General features: G+C 46.3%; 1 protein-coding gene across 1 annotated transcript; it reads left to right on the top strand.

Moving 5' to 3' along the window:
- The first annotated feature begins 283 nt into the window (after window positions 1–283).
- On the top strand, window positions 284–3,846 carry LOC543319 (heat shock protein 81-3). The gene is made up of 3 exons (XM_044525884.1): window positions 284–516; window positions 731–1,153; window positions 2,096–3,846. Exons 1-3 carry the CDS (start codon window positions 391–393, stop codon window positions 3,647–3,649), a joined length of 2,103 nt encoding a protein of 700 aa, XP_044381819.1. The 5' UTR covers window positions 284–390; the 3' UTR covers window positions 3,650–3,846.
- Window positions 3,847–12,148: the final 8,302 nt, after the last annotated feature.

Below are 12,148 nucleotides of genomic sequence, written 5' to 3'. Positions count from 1 at the left end.
AATCCACCTAAACCCTCGTCTTTCCTTCCACTCTTTTGCCTTCCAAAAACCAAGTCCAAAGATACCAAACGGGTCTCTGTCATCGACAGGCTAAAATGGAAAACCCCGGTCCCGGTGGGCCACGAAGGACCAAAAGGCCGACGACCATTCCAAAACTCACCGCAACCCTAGCCGCGAAGCCCACGAGCAAGCACCGGCAGCGACTCGTCAACGTGCGCGCGCCGGCCTCGCCCGGCTTGCAGGCCCATGTAGAACCTTCGAGAACCACGAGACCACACATAAATAGGCTCCCACCCCCGCGGCCTCTCGTCCTCTCAAAACCCCTCCTAACCCTAGCCGCCTCCCGCACGCTTCTCCTCCGCCTCGAGCAGCTCAGGGACGCGCGCAGCCATGGCGACGGAGACCGAGACCTTCGCCTTCCAGGCCGAGATCAACCAGCTCCTCTCGCTCATCATCAACACCTTCTACTCCAACAAGGAGATCTTCCTCCGCGAGCTCATCTCCAACTCCTCCGATGTAAGCGCCCCCCTCCGGATCCCCTTCCCTCGTCCGCTGTTTTTTCCCCGTGATCCGCTAGCACGAATCCGTCCGAGCGCATGGTGGATTTGCGGCTGTCGCTAGGGTTTAGGTTACGTCGAGCCAGATCCGTTGACCCGCGGTCTGATTCGTGGCGTGCGAGATGCGTTTCAGATCTGTGTTCCCGGGCTGACGTGGTGTGTGATTTTCGCAGGCCTTGGACAAGATCAGGTTCGAGAGCCTCACGGACAAGAGCAAGCTCGATGCGCAGCCCGAGCTCTTCATCCACATCATCCCCGACAAGGCGACCAGCACGCTCACGATCGTCGACAGCGGCATTGGCATGACCAAGTCGGACCTCGTCAACAACCTCGGGACCATCGCCAGGTCGGGGACCAAGGAGTTCATGGAGGCACTCGCTGCCGGCGCTGACGTGTCCATGATTGGGCAGTTCGGTGTTGGGTTCTACTCCGCCTACCTCGTCGCCGAGAGGGTCGTCGTCACCACCAAGCACAACGACGACGAGCAGTACGTGTGGGAGTCTCAGGCCGGTGGCTCCTTCACCGTCACTCGTGATACGTCTGGGGAGCAGCTCGGCAGGGGTACCAAGATGGTGCTCTACCTCAAGGACGACCAGGTATGCAGTCCAAGCCAACTATACTGTGATTGGTTTACTCTTCATGTCTTCCATGTAGGTTCTGTGCTTAGGGTAGCTTTATTGGTAGGTTACTTGTTTGACTTGTTCCTGATCTGAACTGTATGATTGTGGCATCTATGTCTGCACTGCATAAGCTTAAACCTGTCAGTTCTGTGATCTACTTGTCTATACAGAGCCTTTTAAACTGTGATGATTGGCTTACTGTCCATGTGTTGATGTTTTGTGCTTCAAACTGTGTGGTAGATAGGCTTATCTTGATCTAAACTGTATGTTTTTGTGTCCATAGTTCTGCACTGCATGAGATAAACTCTGTTGCCAATCAGCATGTTTGATTTGTCTATTATTGATGGTAATGTGATTAGTTGTATGTTTATGTGGGAGGCTTCACTGCTTAACCAGCTTGCTGTTAGAATTGGGATAGTTCTGTGTTGATTTGATACCAATAATTTTATCATTCCTGTCTCAGCTTGTTTGAGATCTGTGCTGTTGTAGTATATGTAGCCTGCCTAGTATAAATATGAGTGACGTCCCAACCATTTTAACCATGATTGGTAGTATTATTACTTTATAAATTTGACTGAAATCATTATATTGATGGTGAGCTTTGTTAACTGCATTCTAATGCTCTCATATGTAAGCAATGCATGGATTAACTTTATTGATTGACCTTCTTTTAATTACTGCTTTGGATGTTCTGTGTTCCATCTTTAGTATTCCTGCAATAAAACATTATGTCAGTTTGAATTGTAATACTCTATTATGGAATTACATATCTGCATGGAATTTCTACCTGTATTCTAGTAGTTTATTTTTGATTCTGTATTGCTGTATGTTTGGCTGTTCTTCAAATCTTTTTTGTGTACAGTCTTTGTTTGCACATGCTTACTGTTCATTATCTGATCTGTTACAATTTGCTTGCAGATGGAATACCTTGAGGAGCGCCGCATCAAGGATCTAGTTAAGAAGCACTCTGAGTTTATCAGCTACCCCATCTCCCTGTGGACCGAGAAGACCACTGAGAAGGAAATTTCTGACGATGAAGATGAGGAGGAGAAGAAGGATACTGAGGAGGGCAAGGTTGAGGATGTTGATGAGGAGAAGGAAGAGAAGGAAAAGAAGAAAAAGAAGATCAAGGAAGTCTCTCATGAGTGGAACTTGGTCAACAAGCAGAAGCCTATCTGGATGAGGAAGCCAGAGGAGATCAACAAGGAAGAGTATGCTGCTTTCTACAAGAGCTTGACCAATGACTGGGAGGAGCATTTGGCTGTCAAGCACTTCTCTGTTGAGGGCCAGCTTGAGTTCAAGGCTGTCCTGTTTGTGCCCAAGAGGGCCCCCTTTGACCTCTTCGACAACAAGAAGAAGGCCAACAACATCAAGCTGTATGTGCGCCGTGTCTTCATCATGGACAACTGTGAGGAGTTGATCCCTGAGTACCTGAGCTTTGTCAAGGGCATTGTTGATTCAGAGGACCTTCCCCTGAACATCTCCCGTGAGACCCTCCAGCAGAACAAGATCCTCAAGGTCATCAGGAAGAACCTTGTCAAGAAGTGCATTGAGCTCTTCTTTGAGATTGCTGAGAACAAGGAGGACTACAACAAGTTCTACGAGGCCTTCTCCAAGAACCTCAAGCTTGGCATCCACGAGGACTCCCAGAACAGGACCAAGATTGCTGAGCTTCTGAGGTACCACTCCACCAAGAGTGGTGATGAGCTGACGAGCCTCAAGGACTATGTGACTAGGATGAAGGAGGGACAGAACGAGATCTACTACATCACCGGTGAGAGCAAGAAGGCTGTGGAGAACTCTCCCTTCCTTGAGAAGCTGAAGAAGAAGGGCTATGAGGTCATCTACATGGTTGACGCCATTGATGAGTATGCCATTGGTCAGCTCAAGGAGTTTGAGGGCAAGAAGCTTGTCTCTGCCACCAAGGAGGGTCTGAAGCTCGATGAGAGCGAGGACGAGAAGAAGAAGCAGGAGGAGCTCAAGGAGAAGTTCGAGGGGCTGTGCAAGGTCATCAAGGAGGTGCTGGGCGACAAGGTGGAGAAGGTCATCGTCTCTGACCGTGTTGTGGACTCCCCTTGCTGTCTGGTGACTGGCGAGTATGGGTGGACCGCCAACATGGAGAGGATCATGAAGGCCCAGGCCTTGAGGGACTCGAGCATGGCTGGCTACATGTCAAGCAAGAAGACCATGGAGATCAACCCTGAGAACGCCATCATGGACGAGCTCCGCAAGCGCGCCGACGCCGACAAGAACGACAAGTCAGTCAAGGACCTGGTGATGCTGCTCTTCGAGACCTCCCTGCTCACCTCCGGCTTCAGCCTGGAGGACCCCAACACCTTCGGCACCAGGATCCACCGCATGCTCAAGCTTGGCCTGAGCATTGACGAGGACGATGAGGCGCCTGAGAACGACACCGACATGCCGCCCCTGGAGGACGACGCTGGTGAGAGCAAGATGGAGGAGGTCGACTAAGCGCCAAGTCTGCCTGTCGTCGGATGTTCATGCCCTGCACCGCCTAGTTGTTTTTATCTTTAGTGTCGACGTTGGATGGTCGCTGTATCGGTTTTGTCTTTTGGCTGGCCAAACATTAAGCGCGGCTAGCTGTTTGTGGTACTCGTGGAACAGTTCGTTATTGTTGGTTCTATTATATGTTAGCTATATTTCTATAATTCTGTGCTATTGCTTGCATCTGCTGTACTTATGTTTTCCGTTGCTTTTGCTCTTTGTGTGGCCGCTTCTGGATTCGTCTGTAATATAGCCTTTTTCTTCGTATACATAGAGGCCGTGAATGGCAAAGGAAACTAACCAAGATGATCTCGACGTCGTCATTGCATCCACGGCGGCGGCTGGCGACGGCCAGTGCCAGAGTGGTGAGGCTGGCTGGCGATGCGTCTTATCTCTGAGTTAGCTTGTCTCAACTCAAGGAAATAAAGATGTGTCATTCAGGAACAGAGTATTTTTTTACATAGCCTTGCGACTGGAATCTTAATATTGAACCTAATCTCCTTATAACTGCAACCCGGTCTTCTTATCAGGAGTGAGCTCTGCAGGCTTGCGCCACAGGTGGTCTCTTGCTCCCATGGATCTGACGGTGCTTGAACTCCACGATGGATGCGATGTCGAGCTTCCTCACATCGGTTTCTCCTTTTTTTAAAGCTTAACTCACATTTTCGGGAGCGGATGCTGCTCGAGCTAAAGATATGCCCCCTAACTCTTGAACAGCTCCCACTTTGGCCGATATCAAACTTGACGCTGCCGTAGCCATGCCTGCCGACCCTGAAGTCCTTCACATGTGAGCAATCGGGCTTGTTGCTTTCTCCTGCAGCAAGCTCTGCAAGTTGTACACTCACTCACAGGGGCACCACCAAATGGAGTTATCACAGGATCAAAATGGATTCCTCCTAGCCAGGACTGCACCATTGATATACCCTTTTTGTTCCCCAGCAGAACAAGATGTCAGTAACTCAACACATAGCATGAAGTGGCTTCGGTTCTAAGATACTCCCTCCGTCCCAAAATATAAGAGCGTTTTGTATATCAGTATAGTGTCAAAAACGTTCTTATATTATGGGACAGAGGGAGTATCAAATATTTTGACATTTGGGCTCCACAAGTGCTAATGGAGAACTTGGGCCAGTGGTGAATTGCTTGAATAAAGTACTTGCTAGAATGAAACAGTAAAAGCTTATTTGAATACAATACTCCTAGGAATCTTCACTGTAACGATGCTAGTAAATTCTTTTGCTTACTCAAATTATTAGCATGAAGCAACAAAAGCTTATTTCAATAAGTTTTCCCATGGGATAACAGAAGCCAAGTAGAACATGACAGTGGATCCATTTTAAAGAAATGTATTCCCTTCGTCCGGAATTACTTGTCGCTAAAATGGATAAAAATGGATGTATCTAGAACTAAGAGTATAACTGGTTTGATGCCAACATTTGGCATTGCCAATATTTAGCAGGCCAACATTTGACAAAATCAAAAGTTGCCAAATTTTGGCAACTTTTTGTGGGATTGACAAAAAAATTGGTAGCCAACAAATCACTAGCCAACATTTGGCATTTGCCAAATATTGGCATGCCAACTTTTGGCATCAAACCAATTATGCTCTAAAATACATCTAGGTACATCCATTTCTTCGACAAGTATTTCCGGACGGAGGGAGTATCTAGTTAATGTGGAAAACAAAATATTGTTCACTCTGCTTGAACCTGCATCTACTTAAGTTTGTGATGCAATGTGAAACAGAAAAGGCAAAAACACATCAAGCTTATCAAAAGTCTCAAGAAAATCCGAGCCATACAATGAAAATTACTGCTACGAAAACATTGCTGTATCAAAAGTCTCAAAAATAATAATGTAGCATCAACCTATCAGAAGTCTACAGAACAAACTAGTACCAGAAGCTAAGAAACTGATACAATACCACTGATAGTTTCTGGAGTATCTACCTGTTGAACTAGATGGTTTCCCCTCATGCTGTTCCACTGATCGGATAGTTAGCTCTTGGTTCTCTCCAGGATAGATACAGAAAGACACTGGTGTTACTGAAGCTTCAACATTATGATGACCCTATGCAAAATGACATGTGGATTTCATTTATGGGGTAATCAAAATGGACAGATTCAACTTTTTTGGATGCAACAAAAAGCAACTGGGAGCATTTTTATCTGAATATTCATGAACCCAAACGTGTGAGCATATATGGCTTGAAAAATGAAGAGGTCCACAAGATTTCATTTTACCTGCAACACAATTCTGGGCTATGGAGATTTATTGCCATACCTCTGTAGCAGGACTGCCTGTATCACCAACTCCACAGTTTTCTCAGCTTAACCAATACTTATCTTGAAAGGACGACAATAATAAATCAGAAAAAGAAACAAAAATCCAGGAAATATAGTCATTCAGTGACACCTACAGTAGTGGAATGACCGTTTGGCGATGGAGCTGGTGCTGAATGGGCGACCGAAGAGCTGAGTAAACTTCCTCCAGACTGAGTAGATTTTGAAGGGAACAAATTTCAGCTAAACATATGGCCTTGCTGCTTCCATCAGAACAGTTAATCAATGAGAACACATACCAACTCCTATGAATGAAATGCATCATGAAAGAATAATCTTCTATAGGAATACTTACAGCAGAAGATGTATCTGCAGGAGCTGTATATGCCGCTGTGTTATTGGATACATTTCCCCAACATGTAGTAGATGGTGCAAAAGAGGAGCTTGAAAACCTATAAATAACATTAGACACTGCCACATAAATAAGATGTGAAAAAAGAAACAGTGAAATAACATATAAAATCTCATAATAAGTCAGCTCAAAGAAAGGAAATTTTACATCAAATTGAAAAAAAAATAAGTACCAGTAAGTCAACTAAACCTTGAACCAGCCGTATTCAAAGAAAAAGGTCAGACTCATTTGACAGTGGTTTTCCCCAGTTTTAGAACTCTTATTTCAAAATAAGCTAACTACTTCAATTACTAATCACCACTGAAGGTGTATTGTTATTGTATAGAAGGCACTACTGCCCATAACAAATAGACAAAGTAGATCATGTAGAGACTTGCATGAATATTAGGATCAGATTAGTGCATCATGTTTTGAGTCAAAAGAACCAGAAATAGTAAGACAAAAATGGTATTTAAAAGTGCGTTGACAAATTACAATGCACGACCAAGTTTACATATTCAACTACTCCCTCCGATCCAAAACAAGTGACATGGTTTTAGTCCAAATTTGAACTAACACCACAAAACTTATTTTGGATTGGAGGGAGTATGTTTAATGATAGCAGCTGAAAATGTAAGAGACCGGGTCAACCTTAATTTGTGAATACATGATGAACTAAATGAAAAGCACAAAGAAACCACAAAACTTACGGATTTGGCGCTTCCTCGCGTCAGTCACATTTTTTCTTCTTCCTTCCTTTTTCCTCTTCCTCCCCTCTTGGCCGGACCTCGCCGGAGAAGAACTAGCCCCACCATCTATCCTAGGGGTGGGGGGTGCAGGGGATCGCCGGAGTTGCTAAGGGAGATTTCGGCATCATTGCATCGATAAGCTTTATCAAGGTGATTACATACATCACTGAACTGACTGGAGAAAAAGAATAAAGGGCCATCTGGCCTTTTACCCCCCAAATCTATCTCTACTTCCTAGACTACACTTGGCACATTATTAAAGAAGGGGATTAGGGGAACAGGGAGAAGGAGTAGTTCCCGTTCCCGTTTGCACTTGTGAGAATCCGTGTTTACTTGTTTTCTTCCATGATGATGATCCGGACTCAGTACGTAGTTTCTCGTGTGGCCAACTTGTGTTCTAACTCCAAGCCCGTGACGGACCCGGCTTCCTCCTCAAGACGCCCCGACACCCCCTGCATAAGTAGCCACGCCCCCGCAGCCCCATGGCCACCAAAGCAACACAACCACAACCACAACCGGCGACATCGTCTTATTCTCTCGATCGACGTAGACAAGTTTTCAATCTCAGTTTTCGGGCTTGATGGAGAACCAGGGAGCAGCAGCGGGAGCGGCGGCGCCGGCGTCGACGTGCTTCAAGCGGACGGTGGGGGAGGGGGCGTCGCTGATGGAGCGGGCCAAGGACCAGTACAGGCAGTTCACGGAGGCGCAGGCGAGCGAGCACTGGGAGTGCATCAAGAACAAGGTCAGCTCCATGTTCGCCGAGCCAATCTTCGGCGGAGGCGCCAAGGACCACGGCTCAGCCGCCAACACGACGCCGTCCGTCGAGTCGCAGTAGATCATCACCGTCTTCTTCTATATGGCCTATATATCGTTTCTGCTGTATGTTTTTAGTTGTGGTTGTATTCTGTCATTGTCGCCAAGTTCAGGTCTTGGATTAAACTCGAGGAACTGTATATTGAGGGTTTTGAGTTGACTAAATTAGTCCAGTAGTTATCTATTTTTTCTTTACATTTCATGTTCCCTTATTCCGACGCTCGACCCATAGCAATTTCGTATGATTTTTGAAGTTTTTTTCACATGAATATGATTCTTGTTCACTTCTTCATAGGGCTCAGTTCCAAGAAATTTACAGGTTTTTTTAGAGGATCTGGCTCCATGAATTCCTAGGATTTGCACTTTATTTCAAAAGAAAATTGCCACCCACCCAAATCTCTTTACAAATCAATTGTTTTCCTGTGCTGTCAAATCCAAATTTCGGTGGTTTTGTAATCCTAGTGATATCCCACAGGGTTAAAGAGGCCATATGTAATTCCAATGCTAATTGTTTTTCTAATTCGAACAATAAAGGTCTCCCCGTCTAGCCCCCGTTCTGACGGTGCATCTAGTATCGTTGGTGGGCGTGTGGAGGCGTGTCTCCGGCAGATCTATCTTTGGTGGATTTGCTCGGATCTCGTCGTTGTTCGTCTACGTTCTTGTGTCTTCGGTTTGGATCTTTTCGATCTATGTTATTTTTCATCGGCGGCGGTTGCTGTTCTGGGATGCTGGTCCTATGGGGCCTTAGCACGACGACTTCCCGACTGTCTACTACAACAAGTTGTGTCTGGCTCTAGCGATGGAGGGGCGATGACGGCGGCACGATGGAGGGGCGATGACGGCGGCGCGCCTTCAGCTTGCTTCGGCGCTTGTAATCGTTGCTAGGTGGTTTATGAATCTGAATGTAATTTTTATTTCTGGTGTTTGTTGTACTGCCATGATTGAAGATGAATAGATTGGAAGTTTTCCCATAAAATAAATAAATTCAAGTCCTGAAAAAACCATGCAGTATAAATCGATGTTTCATCATTGCAATACTAATAAACTTTAGCATCGATTAGATTAGATACATCACTCAACTAAGGGAGATTTTGGCATCATCGCATTGATAATAAACTTTATAAGAGAATTACATACATTGACGGAGAAAAATAATGAAGGGCCATCTGCATCTTGATTGACGCACAAGGTTTAGCCCCCAAATTATCTCTACTTCCTGACTAAACTCGACCCATTGTTAAGTGTTTGTAATGATTTTGAATTAATAAAATTTATATATATAAAAAGAATCAACCACCAGCTTGGTCCTCCAAGGTACCCATTTGGAGGATTCTGCCCATATTTTCCGTATGTGCCCTGCTGCAACGTAAATGTGGTTGGACCAGGTTCCCTCCTTGTCTGAACCTCATCTGGGATGCAGCCGAGGTCTCGACCCTAATATTTGGAACTTTATTGTGCTTCTTTTGAAATATCTTTTTGGAAAAATCAGAAACTTAATAAATCCACATGCAGCGTAGACTGGTTTTTCTTTTTTGTAGCTTGCAACTCATTAAGGGCGTGGGCGTGTTCGGGAGCCCTCCAGCTCCTCGCTGCCCCAGCTCCACTTACGGAGTTGGGCCGAACGCTCCAACTCCAGGAGTTTAAGGCGAGAAGCTGGCGCGCAACATAGTACAAAAAAGGAGGATTTGTGGAGCTGGGTTTTCCGCGCTTCTGTTTCTCTGAGAAGCTGGAGTTAACAGAATTTACATTGTTGTGCCACCGTCAAGTGAAATAACTCGTATCGGTTCGAGCGTCTATTTTTTTGAGACAATTCCATGAAGTTTTATTAATTCATCACAATGTTTACAGGGACAGACATAGGATTCCCTGGATGCCCCAGCCAAACATGGCGGCCAGCTCCCAGGGTAAGTGCATGCTTCACTAAATTGTGAGCTTCAAAGTTTGAGCTCCTACGTTCATGAACTATATTACATAAAGTAAAGGAAAGAGAATGGCTTATAATCTCTTGAACTATAGTCCCATAACTCGACAAGTTTTTCTCCTGAATGTCGTCAACCACCACCTTGCAGTCCGATGCCACATGAATTCTTTGGGCATAGAGATCATCGGCTAGATCCATAGCTTCTCTAACTGCCAATGCTTCAAGCATTGTTGGGTCCGAAATATATCTGAAAACAATGGCAGAAGTGCCCATATAGCCACCTTGTTGGTCCATGTAGATAACTCCAATCGTCCCGAAACCACGGCGTGACACCGTCGCATCCATGTTCAGCTTTGCACATCCGACCTCCAGCGGAATCCAGCGAGGTATGTGCTGCGGTATGGCACTAGTCCGTGCGTAGATAATGAGGTACCGCCGGTTCAACAGCGTTCACAACTCTTTTATGAAACTTCTGATTGCGCTTACACAAGCTAGTGGTGAAAACATGATACTGCCCACTATTCAACTGCTTTGGATTGCTCTGATAACCTGACTGCTGCTGCTGTTGATTCCCCTGATGGTTGTAACCTCCCTGATTGCCCTAGCTATTCTGATTGCCATGTCCGATTTGGTTGCCCTGGAATCCTGAGCCGGAATTGCCTCCACCATAACCCGACCCATGGAAACCGCCTCCTGAACCGCCAGGCGGTCCATTGTCATATTGAAAGAGATTTGAATTTTTGAATTCCCGCATGATGAAGCAATCCTTCCAAAGATGCGTAGCTGGCATCTCCTTTGATCCGTGCTTAGGGCAGGGCTGGTTTAACAGGCACTCCATATTGGGGCCTAAACCTCCCCCCCGATGGGGCGGTTTACCCTTACGCCACTGACCGTTGTCCTGAGCGTTGGTGTTAGTCATAAAGTCCAAGCTGTTATCTGCCTTGCGTTTACCATTGTTCCCATGACCTGCCGGATTATGCTGTTGCCCTTTGGCGTTGCCGCTCTTCTTTCCCTTCCCTGTCTTGTCATCATCATACTCGGGGTCCTTGGTACTATCAGAGTCGACATATTTTACCAGAGCCGCCATAAGAATTCCCATGTCATTACAATGGCGTTTGAGCCATCCCAATTTCAGCTTCAAAGGTGCAAACCGGCAATTGCCTTCCAATGTTAAAACGGCTGTGTCAGCGTTGATGCAGTCTGATGAATGCAAAATCTCCGAAACTCGGCGCACCCAGTGGGTTGTTGATTCTCCTTCCTCCTGGACACAAGCAGCTAAATCCACGATTGACATGAGCTGTTTGCACGTATCCTTAAAGTTCTAGATAAACCGGGCCCTTAACTCGGCCCATGATCCAATAGAGTTGGCTGGCAGATTTTTCAACCATGTGCGAGCTGTCCCCTCCAACATCATGGTGAAGTATTTGGCACACGCCGCTTCATCCACATCCAGCATCTCCATTGCCATCTCATAACTCTCCACCCATGACTCAGGGGATAAATCGGCACCTTGCGCAGGCCCTTGAAATCCTTGGGTAACCGTACATTGCGCAGTGCTGGGACAAGACATGGCACTCCCAAAGAACTGGAGGTAACCCCTGGTTCCACCGATGTTGTTGGACGAACCGAAGTGAACTGACGAACCGGCGTGAGCTGACGAACTGGAGCTTCATGCTGTGCCGCTAATTCGGCTTCTCAACGTGCCCTAGCGCGATCCACTACATCCTGGGCATTGCCTCCACCACCCGTCGGGTTATTACCATGGTACTTTTAAGTTTGACGCCTCTTTTGACCAAGTTGGTGCGCAAAGCCATAGACTCATGTTTAACCCGCCAAGCAAACATCTGAATTTTGCGTGGGCATGGCAATTTCCAGATATGCTGCCATGGTTGGTCCTCCCACTTATCAAGGTTGCCCGCTGTCATTGTGCTACTTTCAGGAGGCCCATTATTTGTTTGCTTCTCGAGCCGTACATACAACTTATAAACACTCTTTCACCGCATGGTTCCCTTTCCTATCAAAATGCCACACCACGAAGTCATCATCTCCTTCTCACAAGGGAATTTGCAGAATGTGTCGAGCATCATCCGGCTAGAAGCTATGCCTACAAGCTACTCGTTCCATGATTTGGTGACTGGACAAATGATTCCTCGCACTGCTTGATACGTCCGGTTCATCGATATGCCTGCTGTAGCTCCGGCTTGGGCGGGGAGTAGAATGAATCCTTTCGCGGCTATATGAATAGGCTTGCTGCTGAGCCAAGGCCGTCTAAAGAAGCTCCCTAGCCCTCCGTGTCTCAACCGCTACTGG

This window comes from Triticum aestivum, chromosome 5A (genome assembly GCF_018294505.1).
Source record: "Triticum aestivum cultivar Chinese Spring chromosome 5A, IWGSC CS RefSeq v2.1, whole genome shotgun sequence".
In the NCBI taxonomy this organism is placed as follows: domain Eukaryota; kingdom Viridiplantae; phylum Streptophyta; class Magnoliopsida; order Poales; family Poaceae; genus Triticum; species Triticum aestivum.
This window is presented reverse-complemented; position numbering and strand designations above follow the sequence as displayed.